Here is a 27340-nt window from a genome sequence, read left to right as displayed (position 1 = left end):
TCTTGTAGCAGCAGCAAAAAGTACTAGCTTTGCATCTTCATGAATGAAGGGGCCATGAAGGCTCAACAGCACCGACCGCCCGCCGTGTCACCCTCAGCCTACAGGCGTCACTGGATGCAACTATGGAGAGGCATGTGGTCAGCAAACCGCTCTCCCTACTGTATGTCAGTTTACGAGAGCAGAGCCACTACTTCTCGATCGAGTAGCTCCTCAATTTGCCTCACAAGGGCTGAGTGCACTCTGCTTGCCAATAGTGCTCGAGTGATCCTCAGACCAGATGGTCACCCATCCAAGTGCTAGCCCAGCCCGACAGTGCTTAACTTTGGTCATCAGATGGGAACCAGCGTCACCACTACGGAAGGCTGTTGGCCATCTGTTGAGATAGCTTCTAGGGTATTCTCCAACTGTACCTGCTCAAACGTTTTTCCTTGCACTGTGGTGCAAATCTCTATCCCTCTTTAAATGATGTGGAGGGGGACAGGTAGCCTACACATAATCACCATGGGCCGGATGGACCACACTTCCTTGCACTACTCTCCTCAATTGCCTCACGAGGGCTGAGTGCACTCCTCTTGCCAATAGTGCTCGCCAGACCGGATTGTCACCCACCCAACTGCTAGCCCAGCCCCACAGTGTAACTTTGGTGATCATATGGGAACCGGTGTCAGCATTATGGAAGGCCATTGGCCATCAGTTGAGATATCTTCTAGGTTATTCTCCAACTGTACCTACTAAAAATTTCTTCTTTGCACTGTGGTGAAAATCTCTATCCATCTTTAAATGATGTGGAGGGGGACAGGTAGCCTACACATAATCACCATGGGCTGGACAGACCACACTTCCTTACACTACCCTCCTCAATTGCCACACAAGGGCTGAGCGCACTCCGCTTGCCAATAGTGCTCACCAGACTGTATGGTCACCCATCCAAGTGCTAGCCCAACCAGACACTGCTTTACGTTGGTGATCAGATGGGAACTGGTGTCACCACTACAGATGGCCGTTAGCCATCGTTTGAGATATCTTCTAGGGTATTCTCCAACTGCACCTCCTCAAAAGCTCTTCCTTGCACTGCGGTGCAAATGTCTATCCCTATTTAAATGATGTGGATGGGGACAGATAGCCTACACATAATCACCATGTGCCAGACGGACCACAATTCCGTGCACTACCCTCCTCAACTGCCTCACAAGGGCTGAGTGCACTCCACTTGCCAACAGTCCTCGCCAGACTGGATGGTCACCTATCCAAGTGCTAGCCCAGCCCAACAGTGCTTTACTTTGGTGATCAGATGGGAAACAGTGTCATCAATATGGAAGACCGTTAGCCATCGGTTGAGATAGCTTCTAGGGTATTCTCCAACTGTACCTACTCAAAATTTCTTCTTTGCACTGTGGTGAAAATCTCTATCCATCTTTAAATGGTGTGGAGGGGGACAGGTAGCCTACACATAATCACCATGGGCTGGACAGACCACACTTCCTTGCACTACCCTCCTCAATTGCCTCACAAGGACTGATCGCACTCTGGTTGCCAACAGTCCTCGCCAGACTGGATGGTCACCCATCCAAGTGCTAGCCCAACCAGACACTGCTTCACGTTGGTGATCAGCTGGGAACTGATGTCACCACTATGGAAGGCCATTGGTCATCTGTTGAGATAGCTTCTAGGGTATTCTCCAGCTGTACTTCCTTAAAAATTTTTCCTTGCACAGTGGTACATCCCTCTTTAAATGATGTGGAGGGGGACAGGTAGTCTACACATGATCACCATGGGCCGACTGCACCCTGTGGGGACTTGTAACCTGCTGACTGTGTGAGTGGCGCCTCACCTGTGTCCCCCGGGGAGTAGGAGGTCCGGTCTGGCCGCAGGATGGCGTGCCGCAGGGGCCCCGCCAGCGTCAGCCGCGAAGACGTCTGCACGCTGCCCCCCACCACTGCCTGGAGAACGCAGGATGGCGGCGCGTCCAGAGGCACCAGCACTGGGATCACCGCCTGGCCTGGAACAACCGAAACGTCACGTCCTGAGTCCAGCACTGCCACACAGCGCCGCTTACAAAGTTATTGACCCATATCGCTACTGCTATCTTTCTCGAAAATACGAGGGCAGTTCAATAAGTAATGCAACACATTTTTTTTCTGAAACAGGGGTTGTTTTATTCACCATTGAAATACACCAGGTTATTCCCCAATCTTTTAGCTACACAACACTATTTTTCAACGTAATCTCCATTCAATGCTACAGCCTTATGCCACCTTGAAATGAGGGCCTGTATGCCTGCACGGTACCATTCCACTGGTCGATGTCGGAGCCAACGTCGTACTGCATCAATAACTTCTTCATCATCCGCGTAGTGCCTCCCACGGATTGCGTCCTTCATTGGGCCAAACATATGGAAATCCGACGGTGCGAGATCGGGGCTGTAGGGCGCATGGGGAAGAACAGTCCACTGAAGTTTTGTGAGCTCCTCTCGGATGCGAAGACTTGTGTGAGGTCTTGTGTTGTCATGAAGAAGGAGAAGTTCGTTCAGATTTTTGTGCCCACGAACACGCTGAAGTCGTTTCTTCAATTTCTGAAGAGTAGCACAATACACTTCAGAGTTGATCGTTTGACCATGGGGAAGGACATCGAACAGAATAACCCCTCCAGCGTCCCAGAAGACTGTAACCATGACTTTACCGGCTGAGGGTATGGCTTTAAACTTTTTCTTGGTAGGGGAGTGGGTGTGGCGCCACTCCATTGATTGCCGTTTTGTTTCAGGTTCGAATTGATGAACCCATGTTTCATCGCCTGTAACAATCTTTGACAAGAAATTGTCACCCTCAGCCACATAACGAGCAAGCAATTCCGCACGGATGGTTCTCCTTTGCTCTTTATGGTGTTCGGTTAGACAACGAGGGACCCAGCGGGAACAAACCTTTGAATATCCCAACTGGTGAACAATTGTGACAGCACTACCAACAGAGATGTCAAGTTGAGCACTGAGTTGTTTGATGGTGATCCGTCGATCATCTCGAACGAGTGTGTTCGCACGCTCCGCCATTGCAGGAGTCACAGCTGTGCACGGCCGGCCCGCACGCGGGAGATCAGACAGTCTTGCTTGACCTTGCGGCGATGATGACACACGCTTTGCCCAAAGACTCACCGTGCTTTTGTCCACTGCCAGATCACCGTAGACATTCTGCAAGCGCCTATGAATATCTGAGATGCCCTGGTTTTCCGCCAAAAGAGACTCGATCACTGCCCGTTGTTTGCAACGCACATCCGTTACAGACGCCATTTTAACAGCTCCGTACAGCGCTGCCACCTGTCGGAAGTCAATGAAACTATTCGAGACGAAGCGGGAATGTTTGAAAATATTCCACAAGAAATTTCCGGTTCTTTCAACCAAAATTGGCCGAGAAAAAAAATGTGTTGCATTACTTATTGAGCTGCCCTCGTACTCTGAATCGCTAAAGAAACTGGAACAGGCGTGTGTATTCAAACACACATATGTAAACAGGCAGAATACAGCGCTGCGATCGGCAACGCCTGTATAAGACGACAAGTGTCTGGCGCAGTTGTTAGATCGGTTACTGCAGCTACAATGGCAGCTTATCGACATTTAAATGAGCTTGAACGTGCTGTTAAAGTCGGCGACGAGCGATGGGACACAGCATCTCCGAGGTGGCGATGAAGTGGGATTTTCCCAGACGACCATTTCTCGAGCGTACCGACAATATCAGGAATTTGCTGAACAACAAATCTCCGACATCGCTGAAGCTGCAAAAAGATTCTGCAACAACGGGACCAACGACGACTGAAGAGAACCGTTGAACATGAGAAGTGCAGCCGTTCCACAAATTGCTGCAGATTTCAATGCTGGACCATCAACAAGCGTCAGCGCGCAAAACATTCAAGGAACATTATCGATATGGGCTTTCGGAGCACAATGTGGCGATCCAATGGCATCGTGTGGATATGGCGAATGCCTAGTGAACGTCATCTGCCAGTGTGTGTAGTGCCAACACTAAATTCGGAGGCGGTGGTGTTAGTGTGTGGCGTGGTCGTGTTTTTTATAGAGGGGGCTCGCACCCCTTGTTGTTTTGCGTGCCACTGTCACAGCACAGGCCTACACTGATGTTTTAAGCACCTTCTTGCTTCCCAGTGGTGAAGAGCGATTCGGGGATGGCGATTGCATCTTTCAACACCATCGAGCACCTGTTAATAATGCACGACCTGTGGCGGAGTGGTTTACATGACAACAACATCCTCGTAATGGACTGGCCTGCACAGAGTCCTGATCTGAATCCTATAGAACTCCTTTGGGATGTTTTGGAACGACGTTTTCGTGCCAGGCCTCACAGCCCGACATCGATTTCTCTCCTCACTGCAGCACTCCATGAAGAATGGGATGCCATTCCCCAATAAATCTTCCAGCAGCTGATTGAGCGTATGCTTGCTAGAGTGGAAGCTGTCATCAAGGCTAAGGGTGGGCCAACACCATAGTGAATTCCAGTATTACCGTTAGAGGGCACCACGAACTTGTAAGTCATCTTTAGCCAGGTGTCCGCATACTTCCGATCATACAGTTCACGTACTCAAATACAGAGCTATGTAAATAGGTAGAATACGGCGCTGCAGTCGGCAACGCCTATGTAAGACAACCAGTGTCTGGCACAGTTGTTAGATCAGTTACTGCTGCTACAACGGGAGGTTATTTAAAATACAGGTGAGTTTGAACGTGGAGTTATAGACGGCGCATGTGCGATGGGACACAGCGTCTCCGAGGTAGCCATGATGTGGAATTTTCCTGTACGACCACTTCGCAGGTATAATGTGAATATCAGGACCGTGGTAAAGCATCAAATCTCCAACATCACTGGAGCCGGAAGAAGATCATGTAAGAATGGGACCAAAGACTACTGAAGAGAATCTTTCAGCATGACTGAAATGTAACCCTCCGGCAAAGTGGTAAAGCATCAAATCTCCAACATTGCTGGAGCCGGAAGAAGATCATGTAAGAATGGGACCAAAGACTACTGAAGAGAATCTTTCAGCATGACTGAAATGTAGCCCTCCGGCAAAGTACTGCAGATTATAATGCTGGGCTATCAACAAGTGTCACCGTGTGAACCATATGGGCTTTCGGAGCTCGGAGCCGAAGGCCCACTCGTGAACCCTTGATGGCTGCAGGACCCAAAGCTGTATGCCTTGCCTGGGACCGTCAACAAAATGGTTCAAATGGCTGTGAGCACTATGGGACTCAACTGCTGAGGTCATAAGTCCCCTAGAACTTAGAACTAACCTAAGGACAACTAACCTAAGGACAACTAACCTAAGGACAACACACACATCCATGCCCGAGGCAGGATTCGAACCTGCGACCGTAGCGGTCGCGCGGTTCCAGACTGTAGCGCCAGAACCGCTCGGCCACCAGAGGTCGGCAGGGGACCGTCAACACCGGCATTGAAATGTCCATGACTGGAAACATATTGCCTGGTCGGACGAGTCTCGTTTCAAATTGTATCGGGCGGATGGAAGAGTATGGGTATGGAGAGAACCACATGAATCTGCGGACCCCGCGTGTCAGCACTGGACTGAACTGCTGGGGTCTCTGTAATGGTGTGGGGCGTGTGCATTTGGAGTGATACGCGACTCCTCTCTCTTCTAGATACGGCTCTTACAGGTGACACGTACGTAACCCTCCTGTCTGACCACCTGCATCCATTCGTATCCATTGTGAATTCCGATTGACTTGGGCAGTTCCAGCAGGGCAATGCAACACCCCACACGCCCATAATTGCTACAGAGTGGCTCCAGCAACATTCTTCTGAGTTTAAACACTTCCGCTGGCCGCCAAACTCCCCAGACATGAACATTATTGAGCATGTCTGGGATGCCTTGCCATGTGCTGCTCGTCCTGTTGTGGATTTATGGACAGTCTTTTGGGATTCAAGGTGTCCATTCCGTCCAGCACTACTTCAGACATCAGTCGAGTGGATGCCACATCGGGATTCGGCACTTCCACGCGCTAGGAGGGGAGGGGCGGGGAGGGGGGGGGGGCAGCCAGCCTACACGATATTAGGCACGTGTATCAATTTCTTTGGCTCTCCAGTGTGTTTACAATGTGCAACCCATATTTTTATATTAAAAGTGAAGAAATTCCTCTATCTGTATTTAACGGGTCGATTTTAATTTGGCAACTAGTTTCAACGTTGTAACAACGACGTCTTCAGGCCCATACACTTGTTGACGTTAACTGCGTGCGGCTGATGCTAGAACGCAGTGGTGAGATATGGATGTGCTTCGTGTGGAAGGTGGGTAGTAATTTTGTAGTTATTACTAGTTACTACTAGTAACTTTGAGTAACTACCCACCTTCCACACGGGGCACATCCATATCTCTCCACTGCCTTCTAATATTAGCCGCACGCAGTTAACATCAACAAGAGTATGGTCCTGAAGATGTCGTTGTTACAACGTTGAAACTAGTTACCAAAATAAAATCGACACCTTAAATACAGATAGACAGATAGACAGATGTGACAAACACGCGGACCTGACTTCCCAAAATCTTTGCTTGTGGAATCCATGTTGATTTTTAACAAGAGGTTTATTCTTCTCCTGAAACCTCATGCTTGAACGTGAAACATGTTCCGTAACTCTAGAGATCGGAATCATCTATATGTACAAGGCAATAATTATCAAAATCTCTACGACCATCGTTCTTGAAATCTGGAATAAGTTCGTTATTTTCCAGTGGTCTACTAGTTGCGTAAGTATCGATTAAAAAAGAAATAAGTGTGATAGCGAACACCAGATAATGCCGAAAACTCGGAAAAATTTACCGGGGCTATACCTGGATCACATCTAACTCACAGTGAGCAGATAAGTAATGAATATTGCTCGATAGATCTGATCTCTGTTATAAAGCGAGAAAGAAACGAAATTTGCTGGGATTGGGTTTTTGGCGTTACGGAACGCGAGCACTGGGTTAAAAGCACACGTACATTTGTCAGAGGAAATCTGAAATATTAAATTTTCGCTGTCGTCACAGAGGGAGTAACAGGGAAATAGTTTCGGGATAAAAGCGGCGCTCTGTTCAGGAATTAGGGCGGGATGTATATAGCAGTCATAGCGTTATAGCTGCGTTACTCGTACAACTTTTCAAAAAGGGCAGCATCTGTTGACCTTAACGACCTGTTTGTCGTTTTTGTTAAATAAATCTCAAATTCGTAACCGAAACTCGCATCATTCAATGTTGGCTGACCTTACTGGCAGTAATTAGCCAATTCTGTAAACCTGTATTATGGCTCGGAGTTAGATTTTTCTTATCCTAACTGTAAATGTTCTTTATGTGGTCTCTATGCGGGTCTAGCTCATCTCACGAGAATTCCCGCAAAATCGACGACCGTTTGGTCGGCTATTGCGTTTGTGACGAGGAAGACTAGCAATATTATTGCAGCAATTTAAGCTATCTTCTTAGGTTCCTGCGTAACCACACACTGAAAAATCGCTAAATATTTATTTGATCCTCCGTTCTCAAATCAAATTGAATATAAATGACAGCCAATATTGCAGTTGCAGGTGTTACATTTATAAGAAAGTAACAGTACGTGTTAACAACGCTAACATGAAAAAACTTGGATGTGACGCGGTGCGAACCAAAAACTTCCGACTTCAGAAACCACACGTTATCCAGTACGCTAGCGCTTAACCTTTGGATATTTAGCTCTGGTTTTGTTCATCATATTCTATCTTGAAGGCTTATATCGTTGATGCGCTATTAAGTGACATTTAATGATAATGGTGATGTGTTTGTGATAAATTTTGAGTGCTTCTTTACATTGAAACGGCATACTGAAGATTATAAACTACAGATGTGTTTAGTTCTTCATTTGTAAATTATTGACGATAACAACTCACTCCTTAGAGAACACTCTTATATAAAGGCATCAACCGTCGATAAATCATTACGAGTCGTTTTGTTATAGCAATAATTACAAAAAATCATTCCAAGAATGACGTGTTTTTGTAAATCTCCGGGACGCGCACATGAAATCTTGTGAGAGGCCCGTATCGAATGCTAACGAAATCGACAGCCGAAAATGCGGTCATCGATATTATGTATGACGTCAGAGTGACGTTACGCTTGCGGCAATTGTCGTTAATCGAGCCTTACCCACTCATACCACGCATAGTTGTTGATGTCTAAAGGAAACATAATATTAATACGTGCACGCGGAAAGCTGAACTTAAATTGGCAGGAATACATAGAAAATATTGTGGGGAAGGTTAAACAAATTGCGTTTTATTGGCGGGACACATAGAAAATGTAACAGATTTACTAAGGAGACTGCCTACACTACACTTGTCCGCCCTCTTTTAGAATACTGCTGCGCGGTATGGGATTCTTACCAGACAGGGCCGCCCGTGGTGGTCATGCGGTTCTAGGCGCTGCAGTTCGGAACCGCGGGACTGCTACGGTCGCAAGTTCGAATCCTGCCTCGGGCATGGATGTGTGTGATGTCCTTAGGTTAGTTAGGTTTAAGTAGTTCTAAGTTCTAGGGGACTGATGACCTAAGACGTTAAGTCCCATAGTGCTCAGAGCCATTTGAACCATTACCAGACAGGATTGATGGAATACATCGGAAAAGTTCAAACAAGGGCAGCACGTTTTGTATTGGCGCGAAATAGGGGAGAGAGTGTCACTGAAACAATACAGCATTTTGGATGGACATCATTAAAACAAAGGCGTTTTTCGTTGCGGAGCAATCTTCTCACGATATTCCAGTCACCAACTTTCTCCTCCGGATGTGAAAATATTTTGTTGACGTCGACCTTCATAGGGAGAAACGATGACCATGATAAAATAAGGGAAATCAGAGATCGTATGGAAAAATATAGGTGTTCGTTCTTTGCGCGCGCTATACGAGATTGGAACAATAGAGAATTGTGAAGGTGGTTCGATAAACCTCTGCCAGACACTTAAATGTGATTTGCTGAGTGTCGATGTAGATGTAGAAGTAGATAAAGAACCGATCATAATAGGCAATTTTCCTTTGTTAAAAATATGGTGCGGACTGTTGTTATTCTGAATAATTATAACATTGAAATAGCAATTACGGTCCATATTCTCACAAAATTTCTGTTATTTTTATGTAATTAAAGCTTAAAAATCATTAAATATCAAGATCTGGTCACGTGATCGAAAACGCTCTGTTACTGGCTGATGCTCTGGTGACTTAACAGTATAGGACTAGACAAAGCTATGCCTGTGTTGCAGGAGCGATAGCCGAAGTTACGAGGTTTTTACCTACTTTTATTGCAAACGGTTTAGCTATTTAGGGATGAAAAACGCAATTACAACTTTTGAGTAACAATGGACAGGAATTTTGTGAACGCTTATAGTGGAAGCCTTGCGAAAGTTGATGTATTTCTGCGCCACCCATCTAGACAGGCGATATGTGTAACGACAGACACTCTTTTCCCTGCTCCCTGCAACTTCATTAACCTCTCTCAAAACGAAGGAACTGTAGAAGTTTTACGAACGGGTCCGTATATTGTCACTAGATTGTCGACTGCCAATGATGAGCTACGACCCAAAGCACAATAAAATTATTCTTGGCAAAATGTAGTGCTGATTTTCTCTCTAGAGGAAACTCAGCAGAAATTATGCATTTAGCAGGCGTTTGGTTTCGCAACGGATAGCGTTTTCGACTGCAGATGTGGACGTCACGTACTCAGATCCTCCGAAAGTAACATATTTTTAAAAAGTTTTACACGAAATAAGAAAATAGCGTTGGCAAGAACTAATTGTAGCAGTTGTATCGATTGTGAGTTGTATTGCAGCCATAGCTGAGAAATGGACAACACAGGATAAATGCACTTACTTTGTGAAGAAACAATCCACTTTTTTGGAAAGTATAGTTAGTAGTGAAGATATAAAGTGTGTGCAACATGCATGTGACACGAACTTAAGGGCTGTGATGTTTGTGAGTGTAAACTAGCTCTAGTGTCTGAAGCAGACTTGCCGCATCTTTATGTAAGATTATGGAATTGCATAAGCTTAAACAGTAAGGACCATAGCTGGACACTACTAATCTAAAAACATTGTTTCCAATAAAGTAAATAGCGTATGGTCACATTAACATTTTGAACGTGACGTGTGTGAACAGCTATTGCAAATGTATGCGCATGTAAACAACGAGACAAATAATGATATTCTGTTTCTGATCGGAATGATGTTTTGTAATTGTGATTTGGTTTTCATATGAGAGGACAGTCGAGTCGTTTTATAAATACAATACTGGCCATTAAAATTGCTACACCAAGAAGAAATGCAGATGATAAACGGGTATTCATTGGACAAATATATTATACTAGAACTGACATGTGATTACATTTTCACGCAATTTGGGTGCATAGATCCTGAGAAATCAGTTCCCAGAACAACCACCTCTGGCTATAATAACGGCCTTGATACGCCTGGGCATTGAGTCAAACAGAGCTTGGATGGCGTGTACAGGTACAGCTGCCCATGCAGCTTCAACACGATACCACAGTTCATCAAGAGTAGTGACTGGCGTATTGTGACGAGCCAGTCGCTCGGTCACCATTCACCACATGTTTTCAATTGGTCAGAGATCTGGAGAACGTGTTGGCCAGAGCAGCAGTCGAACATTTTCTGTATCCAGAAAGGCCCGTACAGGACCTGCAACATGTGGTCGTGCATTATCCTGCTGAAATATAGGGTTTCGCAGGGACTGAATGAGGGGTAGAGCCACGGGTCGTAACAAATCTGAAATGTAACGTCGACTGTTCAAAGTGCCGTCAATGTGAACAAGAGGTGACCGAAACGTGTAACCAATGGCACCCCATACCATCACACCGGGTGATACGCCAGTATGGCGATGACGAATACACGCTTCCAATGTGCGTTCACCGCGATGTCGTCAAACACGGATGCGACCATCATGATGCTGTACACAGAACCTGGATTCATCCGAAAAAATGACGCTTTGCCATTCGTGCACCCAGGTTCGTCGTTGAGTACACCATCGCACCGTCAAGGGTAACCGCAGCTATGGTCTCCGAGCTGTTAATCCATGCTGCTGCAAACGTCGTCGAATTGTTCGTGCAGATGGTTGTTGTCTTGCAAACGTCCCCATCTGTTGATTCAGGGATCGAGTTACAGCCATGCGGATAAGATGCCTGATATCTCGTCTGCTAGTGATACGAGGCCGTTGGGATCCAGCACGGCGTTCCGTATTACCCTCCTGAACCCACCGATTCCATATTATGCTAACAGTCATTGGATATCGACCAACGCTAGCAGCAATGTCGCGTTACGATAAACGTCAATCGCGATAGGCTACAATCCGACCTTTATCAAAGTCGCAAAAGTGGTGGTATGCATTTCTGCTCCTTTCACGAGGCATCACAACGTTTCACCAGGCAACGCCGGTCAACTGCTGTTTGTGTATGAGAAATCGGTTGGAAACTTTCCTCATGTCAGCACGTTGTAGATGTCACCACCGGAGGCAACCTTGTGTGATTGCTCTGAAAAGCTAATCATTTGCATATCACAGCATCGTCTTCCTGTCGGTTAAATTTCTGGTCTGTAGCACGCCATCTTCGTGGTGTAGGAATTTTAATGGCCAGTAGTGTAATTTATCATATTCTTTCGGGTTAGATTCGAACCAGCGTTCTATGGACATCAACTCGTAAAATTAGCGATCTAACGATTTTTTTCTTTTTTCATAGCACCCTCAAAATCCTATTTAACCTAAAAATAAAAACAAATCTAGTGCCACCGCCACTTTTACCATACCAACTATTTTTTTCTTATTTTAATAAATTCGAGCCGGGATCTCTTGTTTTCCGGGCAGCTGCAGGTAACCATTACGCATCGTTTTTTTTTTTTTTTGTAACAGAAACTAAGTAAATCTTCTTTTGGTAACAAAAAAATTGCCAACTTAACTAAAATTGTGCTAACTTAGTAGCGATTCGCTGTAGTGTTGTACACCAACCAAAAATTACCCGTTCATTATGGCAAAGTGTGGAGTAAGAAATTTTGAAGCAAAGCTTTCTATTTCAGACTCTTTTTAAGATTGTGGTGATACTCCATTAGATACTGCGGGTACTTGTGTAGGTGGTTGTTGTTGTTGTGGTCTTCAGTTCTGAGACTGGTTTGATGCAGCTCTCCATGCTACTCTATCCTGTGCAAGCTTCTTCATCTTCCAGTACTTACTGCAACCTACATCCTTCTGAATCTGCTTAGTGCATTCATCTCTTGGTCTCCCTCTACGATTTTTACCCTCCACTCTGCCCTCCAATACTAAATTGGTCATCCCTCGATGTCTCAGAACATGTCCTACCAACCGGTCCCTTCTTCTAGTCACGTTGTGCCACAAACTCCTCTTCTCCCCAGTTCTATTCAATACCTCCTCATTAGTTATGGCGTCTACCCATCTAATCTTCAGCATTCTTCTGTAGCACCACATTTCGAAAGCTTCTATTCTCTTACTGTACAAATTATTTATCGTCCATGTTTCACTTCAATACATGGCTACACACCGCACAAATACTTTCAGAAACGACTTCCTGACACTTAAATCTATACTCGATGTTAACAAATTTCTTTTCTTCAGAAACGCTTTCGTTGACATTGCCAGTCTACATTTTATATCCTCTCTACTTCGACCATCATCAGTTATTTTGCTCCCCAAATAGCAAAACTCCTTTACTGCTTGAAGCGCCTCATTTCCTAATCTAATTTCCTGAGCAACACCCGACTTAATTCGACTACATTCCATTATCCTCGTTTTGCTTTTGTTGATGTTTATCTATACTCGCATGTTTATGTGTAATTGCAAAATATGCGAACTGGTCAATGTGCAGCTGTTGTTCTTTGTTCCAGGAAAGAAATGCCAATCTGGTTGACGTACTTCTTCAAGTGTCGTATCAGAGTCTGTAGCTCTTGTAATTATTGCTAGTTTAACCTTTGACAAGTGAGCAACCGAACAGTAACAGTTTAAGGTGTTGTTAGGTAATACGACAGTTTTCACTATGATTTCAATTTCGTTGAACGACACTAGCCTTCGCTGTAACGAGTCGGAGAGCATACCTTGGTTGGTTGGTCGATTCTGGGCAGGGGACCAAACAGGGAGGTTATCGGTCCCATCAGATTAGGGAAGGACGGAAAACCTAAATGAGGATGAGTGGACGTGGGTTTGAACCATTGTCGTGAATGCAAGCCCAGTGGGCTAACCACTGTGCCACCTCGCTCGGTGGCATATGTCGGAAAGAATTCGCAATGCAACACATTTTTGATTAAGTTAGTCAGCTTGTGCTTCGACGTTGTGGCAATTTGCCTGTAGAGTGCAACCCCATTTTTATGCACCTTCTCATTCTCTGGAACACTCAAAAACAACTTTTCAGGAGTTTTCATAGATGTATTTGTACAGTATGGCACTACTCACCATTTTTAACCCGTTCTTCGAGACCTAAGTTTCGAAACAAGACGTCACTGTGAATTAGCATTATGACAGTAGGAACAGCGAGCTAGCCAGTGACGTCACAGGCATCACGCGATTCGAATAGAGTGTTTTAGCAGGCTTTGAAAATATTTTAAATTCATGTTCTTTTTTACATATACATCTACATCCATACTCCGCAAGCCACCTGACGGTGTGTGGCGGAGGGTACCTTGAGTACCTCTATCGGTTCTCCCTTCTGTTCCAGTCTCGTATTGTTCGTGGAAAGAAGGATTGTCGGTATGCTTCTGTGTGGGCTCTAATCCCTCTGATTTTATCCTCGTGGTCTCTTCGCGATATATACTCCTGCAGAGTCTTCCACTGGAGTTTATCTATCATCTCCGTAACGCTTTCGCGATTACTAAATGATCCTGTAACGAAGCGCGCTGCTCTCCGTTGGATCTTCTCTATCTCTTCTATCAATCCAATCTGGTACGGATCCCACACTGTTGAGCAGTATTCAAGCAGTGGGCGCACAAGCGTACTGTAACCTACTTCCTTTGTTTTCGGATTGCATTTCCTTAGGATTCTTCCAGTGAATCTCAGTCTGGCATCTGCTTTACCGACGATCTACTTTATATGATCATTCCCTTTTAAATCACTCCTAATGCGTACTCCCAGATAATTTATGGAATTAACTGCTTCCAGTTGCTGACCTGCTATTTTGTAGCTAAATGATAAGGGATCTTTCTTTCTATGTATTCGCAGCACATTACACTTGTCTACATTGAGATTCAGTTGCCATTCGATGCACCATGCGTCAAATCGCTGCAGATCCTCCTGCATTTCAGTACAATTTTCCATTGTTACAACCTCTCGATACACGACAGCATCATCCGCAAAAAGCCTCAGTGAACTTCCGATGTCATCCACAAGGTCATTTATGTATATTGTGAATAGCAACGGTCCTACGACACTCCCCTGTGGCACACCTGAAATCACTCTTACTTCGGAAGACCTCTCCATTGAGAATGAGATGCTGCGTTCTGTTATCTAGGAACTCTTCAATCCAATCACACAATTGATCTGTTAGTCCATATGCTCTTACTTTGTTCATTAAACAACTGTGGGGAACTGTAACGAACGCCTTGCGGAAGTCAAGAATACTGAAATTCAAGAGCAAGAAAACCGTGTTAGGAGCATAAAATTACGTGGGCTATTCGGAAAATAAGTTCCGATCGGTCGCGAAATGGAAACCACTGTGACAATCAAAAATGTTTTTATTTGCAATAGTTAGCTACACCTTGCAGCTGCTTATCTACATAGGCATTTGTCGTAGCGTAGTACCAACTTTCTAATACCCTCGTCATTGAAGGCAACCGCCTGTGCTTTCCGCCAATCCTCTACGCTCGTCTACAGCTCGTTGTCTGAGCCAAAATAGTTGCCTCATAGCTAGCGCTTCATTTGAGCAGAGCTGAAACTCAGGTAGAGCCTATTACTGGCTGTATTGTGGATGATCAAACGCTTCCCATCGAAAACGCTCCAGGAGGATCTTTATTGCCCCTGCAGAGTGCAGCCGAAAATTGTTATGAAGAACGAAACGCATGACAGTTGTGTAATGTGGGCTGCTGGACATAAGGAGAATTTCTCACCAGGTCCTCGTACTTGGCGGGAGACATTATTTTCTAGGCAGCTGTAAGTGCTCATTATGCTCTCAGAAATGAAAAGAGGGGCGTGTTGCGATCGACAGGACATACTACATACACTACCAAACACATCTGTGTAAAACGTCATCGAATTTCCACATTGGTTCCCATTTCGCCACCGATCGGAACTTACTTTCGGAACAGCCCCCATATATACACTACTGGCAATTAAAATTGCAACACCAAGAAGAAATGCACATGATACACGGGTATTCATTGGACAGATATATTATACTACAACTGACATGTGATTACATTTTCACGCAATTACGGCGCATAAATCCTGAGAAATCAGTACCCACAACAACCACCTCTGGCCGTAATAACGGCCCTGATACGCCTGGGCATTGAGTCAAACAGAGCTTGGATGGCGAGTACAGGTCCAGCTGCCCATGCAGCTGCAACACGATACCACAGTTCATTAAGAGTAGTGACTGGCGTATTGTGACGAGCCAGTTGCTCGTCCACCATTGACCAGACGTTTTCAAATGGTGAGGGATCTGGAGAATGTGCTGGCCAGGGCAGCAGTCGAACATTTTCTGTATCGAGAAAGGCCCTTAAAGGACCTGCAACATGCGGTCGTGCATTATCCAGCTGAAATATAGGGTTTCGCAGGGATCGAATGAAGGGTAGAGCCACGGGTCGTAACACATCTGAAATGTAACGTCCACTGTTCAAACTGACGTCAATGCGAACAAGAGGTGGCCGAGACGTGTAACCATTGGCACCCCATACCATCACGCCGTGTGATACGCCAGTATGGCGATGACGAATACACGCTTCCAATGTGCGTTCACCGTGATGTCGACAAACACGGGTGCGACCATCATGATGCTGTAAACAGAACCTGGATTCATCCGGAAAAAATGACGTTATGCCAATTGTGCACCGAGGTTCGTCGTCGAGTACACCATCGCTGGCGCTCCTGTCTGTAATGTAGCAACAAAGGTAACCGCAGCCACGGTCTCCGAGCTGATAGTCCATGCTGCTGCAAACGTCGTCGAACTATTCGTGCAGATGTTTGTAGCCTTGCAGACGTCCCCATCTGTTGACTCAGGGATCGAGACGTTGCTGCACGATCCGTTACAGCCATGCGGATAAGACGCCTGTCATCTCGACGGCTAGTAACTGTGTCTCCGACCGAGACTCGAACTCCGGACCTTTGCCTTTTGCAGGCAAGTGCTCTACAATCTGAGCTACCGAAGCACGACTCACGCCCGGTCCTCACAGCTTTACTTCTCTCAGTATCTCGTCTCCTACCTTCCAAACTTTACAGAAGCTCTCCTGCGAACCTGCAGTTCGAGTCTCGGTCGGGCACACAGTTTTAATCTACTAGGAAGTTTCATATCAGCGCACACTGCGCTGCAGAGTGAAAATCCCATTCTGGAAACATCCCCCAGGCTGTGGCTAAGCCATGTCTCCGCAGTATCCTTTCTTTCAGGACTGCTAGTTCTGCAGGTTCGCAGGAGAGCTTCTGTAAAGTTTGAAAGGTAGGAGACGAGATACTGGTAGAAGTAAAGCTGTGAGGACCGGGCGTGAGTCGTGCTTCGGTAGCTCAGATGGTAGAGCACTTGCCCGCGAAAGGCAAAGGTCCCGAGTTCGAGTCTCGGTCGGGCACACAGTTTTAATCCACCAGGAAGTTTCATATGAGCGCACACTCCGCTGCAGAGTGAAAATCTCATTATTCCACTTTTTGTGTTGGCTGGTTGTCTGCCTTTTGCATTGAACAGGCAACTACCTATTGTCTGAGGGAGACAGAAAAGCACAGAGAAACCCTTTGCCTTCAAAATGTTGCTTACTCTGTTTGAGGTTTTCTCTATGAAAGGTACTTTGCATAATTTCTTTTCCAGTTCGCCTTATAACCCGAAACCTTAGTTCTGCAGTAACAATAAAAAAAATTGTGAAACAAGGCAATAAACAGTGTTTGTTTAGTTAATTTACAACGTTGCACCAAGAACACACAGCTGATTCCAGTAAAATGGCATAATTAATCATTTAAGACAATTTCCAGAAACAATATCCCATCAAGCGAGGATTCCAACGAGACTTACGTATTTTGAAAGATGCTTTGCCATAGTAGTGCACAAAAAAATCATGTGTGTACGTAGCCGTCAGGAGAGACAAAAGGGAGGAGACATACATATACAAGGAACTTTTTCTCTGTCGTTCACACTGTTATCAACTTTTACCCGCGTACCGATGAGGCGCTGTGGAAAAAACGACGCAAGAAAGTAACAACGTTTCGCGAAATCTCATTCTAGGGACGTTCATGTTTAAATGTCGCAGATCCTCCATTTGCAGTACCACATGTACACTGGCCGGCCTTGGGAGAGCCAGTCCTGACAAAACTCTACCATCTGGAGAGCAAGATGTATGAGACAGGCGAAATACCCTCAGATTTCAAGAAGAATATAATAACTGCAATCCCAAAGAAAGCAGGTGTTGACAGATGTAAAAATTACCGAACTATCAGTTTAATAAGTCAGAGCTGCAAAATACTAACCCGAATTCTTTACAGACGAATGGAAAAACTGGTAGAAGGCGACCTCGGCGAAGATCAGTTTGGATTCCGCAGAAATGTTGGAACACGTGAGGCAATACTGACCCTACGACTTATCTTAGAAGCTAGATTAAGGAAAGGCAAACCGACATTTCTAGCATTTGTGGACTTAGAGAAAGCTTTTGACAATGTTGATTGCAGTACCCTCTTTCAAATTCTAAAAGTAGCAGGGGTAAAATACAGGGAGCGAAAGGCTATTTGCAATTTGTACAGAAACAAGATGGCAGTTATAAGAGTCGAGGGGCATGAAAGGGAAGCAGTGGTTGGGAAAGGAGTGATACAGGGTTGTAGCCTGTCCCCGATGTTATTCAATCTCTATATTAAGCAAGCAGTAAAGGAAACAAAGGAAAAATTCGGAGTAGGTGTTAAAGTCCATGGAGAAGAAATAAAAACGTTAAGGTTCGCCGATGACATTGTAATTCTGTCAGAGACAGCAAAGGACTTGGAAGAGCAGTTGAAAGTAATGGACAGTGTCTTGAAAGGAGGATATAAGATGAACATCAACAGAAGCAAAACTAGGATAATGGAATGTAGTCGAATTAAATCGGGTGATGCTGAGGGAATTCGATTAGGAAATGAGACACTTAAAGTAGTAAAGGAGTTTTGCTATTTGGGGAGCAAAATAACTGATGATGGTCGAAGTAGAGGGGAAATGTAGACTGGCAATGCCAAGGAAAGCGTTTCTGAAGAAGAGAAATTTGTTAACATCGAGTATAGATTTAAGTGTCAGGAAGTCGTTTCTGAAAGTATTTGTATGGAGTGTAGCCATGTATGGAAGTGAAACATGGACGATAAATTGTTTGGACAAGAAGAGAATAGAAGCTTTTGAAATGTGGTGCTCCAGAAGAATGCTGAAGATTTGATAGGTAGATCACATAGCTAATGAGGAGGTATTGAATAGAATTGAGGAGAAAAGGAGTTTGTGGCACAACTTGACTAGAAGAAGGGATCGGTTGGTAGGACATGTTCTGAGGCATCAAGGAATAACAAATTTAGTATTGGAGGGCAGCGTGGAGGGTAAACATCGTAGAGGGAGACCAAGAGATGAATACACTAAGCAGATTCAGAATTATGTAGGTTGCAGTAAGTACTGGGAGGTGAAGAAGCTTGTGCAGGATAGAGTAGCATGGAGAGCTGCATCAAAGCAGTCTCAGGACTGAAGACAACAACAATGTACACTGGGCAGGTACACTATATGGTCAAAAGTATCCGGACATCTGGCTGAAAGTGCCTTACAAGTTAGTAGCGCCCTCCAACCGTAATCCTGGAATTCAGTATGGTGTTGGCTCACCCTTGGCCTTGATGACAGCTTCCACTCTCGCAGGCGTACGTTCGATCAGGTGCTGGAAGGTTTCTTGAGGAATGGTAGTCCATTCTTCACGGAGTGCTGCACTGAGAAGAGGTATCGATGTCGTTCGGAGAGGCTTGGCACGAAGTCGGCTTTCCAAAACATCTCAAAGGTGTTCTGTAGGATTCAGGTCAGGGTTGTGCGCAGGCCAGTCTATTACAGGGATGTTATAGTCGTGTAACCACTCCGGCACAGGCCGTGCATTATGAACAGGTGCTCGATCGTGTTGAAAGCTGCAATCGCCATCCCCGAATTGCTCTTCAACAGTGGGAAGCAAGAAGGTGCTTGAACCATCAATGTAGGCCTGTGCTGTGATAGTGCCACGGAAAACAACCAGGGGTGCAAGCCATCTCCATGAAAAACACGATCACACAATGAGACCACTCCCTCCGAATTTTACTGTTGGCACTACACAAGCTGGCAGATGACGTTCCCCGGCCGTTCACCATACCCGCACCCTGCCATTGGATCGCCACATTGTGTACCGTGATTCGTCACTCCACACAACGTTTTTGCACTGTTCAGTCGTCCAATGTTTACGCTCCTTGCACCCAGCGAGGCGTCGTTTGGCATTTGCCGGCGTGGTGTGTGGCTTATGAGCAGCCGCTCGACTGTGAAATTCAAGTTTTCTCACCTCCCGCCTCTCTTGCAGTGGATCCTGATGCAATTGGGAATTCCTGTGTGATGGTCTGGATAATGTCTGCCCATTACACATTAATACCCTCTTCAACTGTCAGACAACAGACGAGGTCGGCCTGTACGCTTTTGTCCTTTGACGTTTCACTTCAGCATCACATCAGAAACAGTGGACCTAAGGATGTTCTAAGTGTGGAAATCTCGCGTTCAGACGTATGACGCAGGTGACACCCAAGCACTCAACAGGTCTCCTCCTAACCAAGACACGGCCATCACTGGCACCGACGCACAGACAGCTTCCATCAAAAAACACAGCAGACCTCCTCCCTGCCCGCCACTGATCTCTCACTTGACACTTCTGAAGTTGGAAATGGAGGTAATTTGGGGTCAGTGGAAAGCAGGCTACATGGCGTCTGGCTGTCACTGAAGTAACCGATTTGTAACAGTTCGTTACATCACTGTGGTGCCAACTGCTGCACATATTACTGCTGCAGATGCAGTACGATGCGCGAGAGCCACAAGCCCAATACAGGGTCCTTCCTCTCGGTAGTGCCAGCTGGTCGTCTCGATCTCAGTCTTCTTGCGACCGTACATTTCCGTGACCACCGCTGCCAGCAATCCGTGTGCGGTGGCAAGAGAAGGGAAAACGACTTTTTATACGACTCTGAACCTGCCATAGTTATTTTCTCTGATTCCACATGGTCTCTATGCATTTCAGACCATGGTTGCAGCAGCATTTTACTCAAACGAAGGTACTCTAAATTCATGCAACAGCATATCACGGTAACAGTATCGCCATTCTTCTATTTAAGAATTAATGTTTCACTTCTCTGTTGAGTGAGTGCTGTATTCAAAACACCTGTCAGAAAAAATGGTTCAAATGGCTCTGAGCACTATGGGACTTAACAGCTGTGGTCATCAGTCCCCTAGAACTTAGAACTACTTAAACCTAACTAACCTAAGGACATCACACACATCCATGCCCGAGGCAGGATTCGAACCTGCGACCGTAGCAGTCACACGGTTCCGGACTGCGCGCCTAGAACCGCGAGACCACCGCGGCCGGCCCACCTGTCAGATTAAAGGCATGTGTGCTGAAGCTAGAATGGGACCCAGAAACCTGTCCTTGGAGAGAATACTCGTACCGAATGAGGTTAAAAATGAATGTATGGCATTGTTGGCCGAGAGAGTCCATTTGGGGAAGTTCGGCCGCTAAGTGCAGGTCTTATTTCTGTCGACGCCACATTGGGAGACTTGCGCGCCGGAGATGAGGATGAAATGATGATGAGGACAACACAACACCCAGTCAACGAGCGGAGAAAATTTCCAGCCCGGCTGAGAATCGAACCCAGGCCCGTTGCATGGTAGGCAAGGACGTTACCACCCAGCTAAGCAGACGGACACGTCAATGACCAACGTTGATTTCTGCACTTATTTGACACAGTGTTGCTTGTCTGTTAGCACTGACAACTCTACGCATTTCTCACTGCCCTGGGTTGTTAAGTGAAGGCTATCGGCCATTGACGTGTCCATGGTGATTGATAATGCCTGGAACTTGATATTCCCGGCACGCTCTTGATACTGTGGCCTGCTTAGCTGTGTGGTAACGTGCTTGCCTCCCATGCAGTGGGCCTGGGTTCGATTCCCAGCCAGTTTGAAAATTTTCTCCGCTCGGGGACTGGGTGTTGTGTTGTCCTCATCACCAGCACACAAGTTGTCCAATATGTTCATTTTTTAAACCTCATTCGGTACGAGTATTCTTGCCAAGGACAGGTTTCTGGGTTCAATTCTGTGTTCAGCACACATGCCTTTAATCTGCCAGGAGTTTTGAATGCAGCACTCACTCAACAGAGCAGTAAAACATTAATTCTTAAATAGAAGAAAGCACTCACTGATATCGTGATATGCTGTTGCATAAATTTAGAGAACTTTCGTTTCAGTAAAATGCTGCTGCAACTATGGTCTATTATGCATAGAGACCATGTGGAATTACAGAAAAGAATTATGGCAGGTTCAGAGTCATATAAAAAGTCGTTTTCCTCTCTCTTTTCATACACAAAAGCATAAAGGCGACAACGACAGAGTGGAAAAAATAAACCTTGTCCAGAAAATATCTCATGCACCTTAAGACAGGCAACCCTACTTACATCACCCACATCATCATGCATCTTAAGACTGGCAGCCCAGGTGACATCACCCACATCATCATTCACCCTAAGATAGGCAATCATATAATTATAATGCATCTTAAGACAGGCAGCCCAACTTACGGCATCCACATCACAATGCACCTTAAGATGGGGAGCCCAAATTATATCATACACATCATCACACACCTTAAGATAGGCAATACAGCTTACATCAACTGCATCATAATGCACCTTTAGACAGGCAACCAAAATTAGATAATCCACATCACCATGCACCTTAAGACTGGCAGCCCAGCTGACATCATCCACATCATCATTCACCCTAAGACAGGCAATCGTATAATTATAATGCATCTTAAGACAGGCAGCCCAATTTACGTCATCTGCATCACAATGCACCTTAAGATGGGCAGCCCAAATTATATCATCCACATCATTACACACCTTAAGACAGACAATCCAGCCTACATCAACTGCATCATGATGCACCTTTAGACAGGCAACCAAAATTTGATAATCCACATCACCATGCACCTTAAGACTGCCAGCCCAGCTGACATCATCCACATCATCATTCACCCTAAGACAGGCAATCGTATAACTATAATGCATCTTAAGACAGTCAGCCCAACATACATCATCCATATCACAATGCGCCTTAAGATGGGCAGCCCAAATTATATCATCCACATCGTCACACACCTTAAGACAGGCAATACAGCTTACATCAATTCCATCATAATGCATCTTTAGATAGGCAACCGAAATTACACAATCCACATGATCATGCACCTTTAAGACAGACAGCCGAGCTTGTATAATCTGCATCATCATGCAGCTTAAGGCAGGCAGCTCAACTTAAATTATCCACATCTGGAGCAAATGACTTAAGTTAGGTTGTCTGTCTTAAGTTGCATGATGATGCAGATGATGTAAGTTGGGTTGTCTATCTTAAGGCGTACGACATGTTTTTCAAGCCAGATCTTTTCCCACTGTGTACTCTGCAATAGGTACCTTAAATGTCCATGTGACAGAATATCTTTTCTAACATATAAATGTGATCACTAAATAGAACAGTAAACCATAGGATTATCACAGTTAATTGTGTAAATCTGACTGTTCAATGTCACTTTTTTATGAGTTTAAAAATTATATCTTTTTTTACATTAGCACTAAACATGCCCCCCCCCCCCCCCCACCTTCCACTACCTCCAGTTCATTAACAATCGAATTGTCGTCTATAAAACTTCATATCTTCATTTTTATCGTTACTTTGTAGTTAATGTCCAAAATGTCTCACAAGCGACCTTATAATGTGACTAGTGAACCTGGAAATGTTTCACAATTACTAAATATCTATAGGAACAGGATGTACACCTTAATCTCCTTCTGCCCCTTCTCTCCGTCCATCTCTTCTTCCCCCTCTCTTTGCCTATCTTCTATTCCTCCCCAGCTCTCTGCCTATAACCTCCCACCCATTTCTCTGTCCATCTCCTAGTTCCTTCCTCTGTCTCTATCTCCTTCTACTTCCTATTTTTGGCCATCTCCTCCTTGAACCTCTCTACATCCATCCCCTCTATTTTCCCGCAGCTGCAGTCCACCTCCTCGCGCTCTCCCCCCCCCCCCCCCCCCTCCCATGGTAGCATTGAATCTTATTTATTCTTACTGCAAATTGAGATTCCATACTAGTTTCCATACCAGTATTCTAATGATAAGCCGTTTAGCCATTAATACAACTTTCCTGTTTTCTGTGAACAAGAAAACAAAACAGCACATTGTGGTGTATCCAATTTCGTTTAAAAAGATATATAACGATGAACAATATACATGGAACAAACAATTTATATAATGGTTTAAATGTCCTGATACCGTAGTTAAAACTGGCTGCGAAAAAAAAAAACCACAAGTTTTTACTGCAAATCACAGTGGAGCATTTCCTTTCTTACAGTCGGTTTTAACAGAAAATCCATACGCCATAGTTTAAAAAAATATATAGTCACTGGCAACGTTAATTCTTATTAGAGTATAATTTATAATTTCAAGTATATTGGTCAAGTACTTTTTGAGATTTCTGGTAATAACATTTCTCCTTTATATATTACATATATACTCATATATAATGGAAATGAAGTCCCATGCTTCTTGACAGAGTGCAGGGGACCGATATGGGAGACCCGCACCGCCATACTAGGCGAGGTTGTAATGGAGTTGGTTTGCCGTTGTCTTCCTCCCACCGTAATAGGTATGAATGATGATGATGATGATGATGACGACACAACAACACCCAGTCATCTCCAGGTAGGTGAAAATCCCTGACCCCGCTAGGAATCGAACCCGGGTCCCCGTGCTCGGGAAGTGAGAACGCTACCGCAAGACCACGAGTTGCGGACAAAATCTTTTTGATCACATGTCCTTAAGACTGATGATGATGATGATGATGATGATGATGAGGTCCCACACTCCGAGGAGCGTAGGGGGACGATGTGGGAAACCCGCACCTCAAAACGGCTCAAATGGCTCTGAGCGCTATGGGACTTAACATCTATGGTCATCAGTCCCCTAGAACTTAGAGCTGCTTAAACCTAACTAACCTAAGGACATCACAGACATCCACGCCTGGGGCAGGATTCCAACCTGCGACCGAAGCGGTCGCGCGGTTCCAGACTGAAGCGCCTAGAACCTCTCGGCCGAGAGGGCGAGAGGGAGGGGAGGGGGAGAGAAGGGGGTGCAGAAAAGAGAGAAAGAGAGAGAGAGGGGTGCGGATGCCTCCGACTTAGAATACAGAGGTAGATCTGGACCCAGAATTTCCAGCCTCTACTCCAGCCATCTTCCACACTCATTCCGTTTAAGAGTGCTAAACATGTGACAGCAATGCAATCACTGACCCAAACGACATAGAGCTAGTCAACTTACATCATGGTTTCATTGCATAATTTTAATATTCGCAGCCTACTAGTTGCTCCAGCATGCTCTTTGCGAATCCGCTGGTGTTTGTACTGGCATTTACAGGGCTCCTTTTTCAGATCAGTAACTATTTTCACAGTCATTGCCCATATCCCTGATACAGTTTCATTTTATGCTCTCATTAGTCCGCACACCTGTGCCAAGGCTATATTTAATACCTACAAGCTTTTGTCCATTTATTAACTGTTTATATGCATTTGACAAAACTCTACCATCTGGTGAGCAAGGTGTCTGAGGCAGGCGAAATACCCTCAGACTTCAAGAAGAATAGAATAATCCCAATCCCAAAGAAAGCAGGCGTTGACAGATGTGAAAATTACCGAACTATCAGTTTAATAAGTCACAGTTGCAAAATACTAACGTGAATTCTTTACATTTGCAGACTTAGAGAAAGTTTCTGACAATCTTGACTGGAATACTCTGTTTCAAATTCTGAAGGTGACAGAGGTAAAATACAGGGGGCGAAAGACTATTTACAATTTGTACAGAAACCAGATGGCAGTTATAAGAGTCGAGGGACATGAAAGAGAAGCAGTGGTTGAGAAGGGAGTGAGACAGGGTTGTAGCCTCTCCCCGATGGTATTCAATCTGTATGTTCAGCAAGCAGTAAAGGAAACAAAGGAAAAATTCGGAGTAGAGAATTAAAATCCATGGAGAAGAAATAAAATCTTTGAGGTTCGCCGATGACATTGTAATTCTGTCAGAGACAGCAAAGGACTTGGAACAGCAGTTGAACGGAATGGACAGTGTCTTGAAAGGAGGATATAAGATGAACATCAACAGAAGCAAAACTAGGATAATGGAATGTAGTCGAATTAAATCGGGTGATGCTGAGGGAATTAGATTACGAAATGAGACAATTAAAGTAGTAAAGGAGTTTTGCTATTTGGGGAGCAAAATAACTGATGATGGTCGAAGTAGAGAGGATATAAAATGTAGACTGGCAATGGCAAGGAAAGCGTTTCTAAGGAGGAGAAATTTGTTAGCATCGAGTATAGATTTAAGTGTCGTTTCTGAAAGTAATTGTATGAAGTGTAGCCATGTATGGAAGTGAAACATGGACAATAAATAGTTTGGACAAGAAGAGAATAGAAGCTTTCGAAATGTAGTGCAACGGAAGAATGCTGAAGATTAGATGCGTAGATCACACAACTAATGAGGACGTATTGAACACAATGGGGGAGAATAGCAGTTTGTGGCACAACTTGACTAGAAGAAGGGATCGGTTGGTAGAACACGTTCTAAGGCATCAAGGGATCACCAATTTAGTATTGGAGGGTAGTGTGGAGGGTAAAAATCGTAGAGGGAGACCAAGAGATGAATACACTAAGCAGATTCAGAAGGATGTAGGTTGCAGTAGGTACTGGGAGATGAAGCAGCTTGTACAGGATAGAGTAGCATGGAGAGCTGCATCAAACCAGTCTCAGGCCTGAAGACTACAACAACAACAACATGCATTTGTTTGCTTTCTTATGGTAATCCATGGACGCTGTATGTCAGCAGAGGACAATTCATGCTGCTGGATGCTCTGTAATGGTGTGGGGCGTGTGCAGTTGGAATGATATGGGACCCCTGGTACTCTGACAGGTGACACGTTCGTAAGCATCCTATCTGAATGTTGTGGAGACAGCTATTTTCCTTTTGTAAAGAGACGAGCTCCTTCATTACCATGTGAGGTGTGGTTCCTGTATTTTCATGCTCAATTGGACCATCTCTCGTAGGTTTCATTAAATAGGAGGTTATCTGTTGCAGGATATTGTATCTCTTAAATCTGCATGATCTTTTGGGGAACTTCCCACTTCACTTTCCTGAAGCTCAGCAGGGATCGCACTTACTCGCTGGACCGCCAGAGAAACGGCATAGGCATGCGTATTCAAATATAGGCAAATGTAAACAGTCAGAATACGGCACTGCGGTCGGCGACGCCCGTATAAGACAACAACCGTCTGGCGCGATTGTCAGATCGGTTACTGCTGCTACAATGGCAGATTATCAAGATTTAAGTGAGTTTGAACGTGTTGTTATAGTCGGTGCACGAGCGATGGGACACAGCATCTCCGAGGTAGCGATAAGGTGGGGATTTTCCTGTACGAACATTTCACGAGTGACAATGGATGTCAGGAGTAAAACATCAAGTCTCTGACATCGCTGCTGATGGGAACATATCCTGCAAGAACGGGACCAACGACGACAGAAGAGAAACGTTCATCGTGACAGATGTGCAATCTTTATGCAAACTGCTGCAGATTTCAGTGCTAGGCCATCAACAAGTGTCAGCGTGCGAACCATTCGACGAAACATCATCGACATGGTCTTTTGGAGCCAAAGACCCACTCGTGTACTCTTGATGACTGGACGACAAATAGTTTTATACATCACGTGGGCCTGTCAACACCGACATTGGACTTTTGACGACTGGAAACATGTTGCCTGGTCGGACGAGTCGCGTTTCAAATTGTATCGAATTATAAATATCTTTAATTACAGACCACTGATGATGCTCACTTCAATGAAGCG

The 27340-nt window shown here is 45.0% G+C and overlaps 1 protein-coding gene across 1 annotated transcript in view; it reads right to left on the bottom strand.

The window, feature by feature from the left end:
* Positions 1 to 27340, bottom strand: part of LOC124552274 (C3 and PZP-like alpha-2-macroglobulin domain-containing protein 8) — an 842473-nt gene that overhangs the window by 411841 nt on the left and 403292 nt on the right. The window contains exon 4 of the mRNA XM_047126553.1: positions 1832 to 1999. Coding sequence (XP_046982509.1) covers positions 1832 to 1999 — 168 coding nt within the window. The remainder of the gene's footprint in view (positions 1 to 1831; positions 2000 to 27340) is intronic.

The sequence above is a fragment of the Schistocerca americana genome, chromosome 10, assembly GCF_021461395.2.
Source record: "Schistocerca americana isolate TAMUIC-IGC-003095 chromosome 10, iqSchAmer2.1, whole genome shotgun sequence".
Lineage (NCBI taxonomy): Eukaryota > Metazoa > Arthropoda > Insecta > Orthoptera > Acrididae > Schistocerca > Schistocerca americana.
This window is presented reverse-complemented; position numbering and strand designations above follow the sequence as displayed.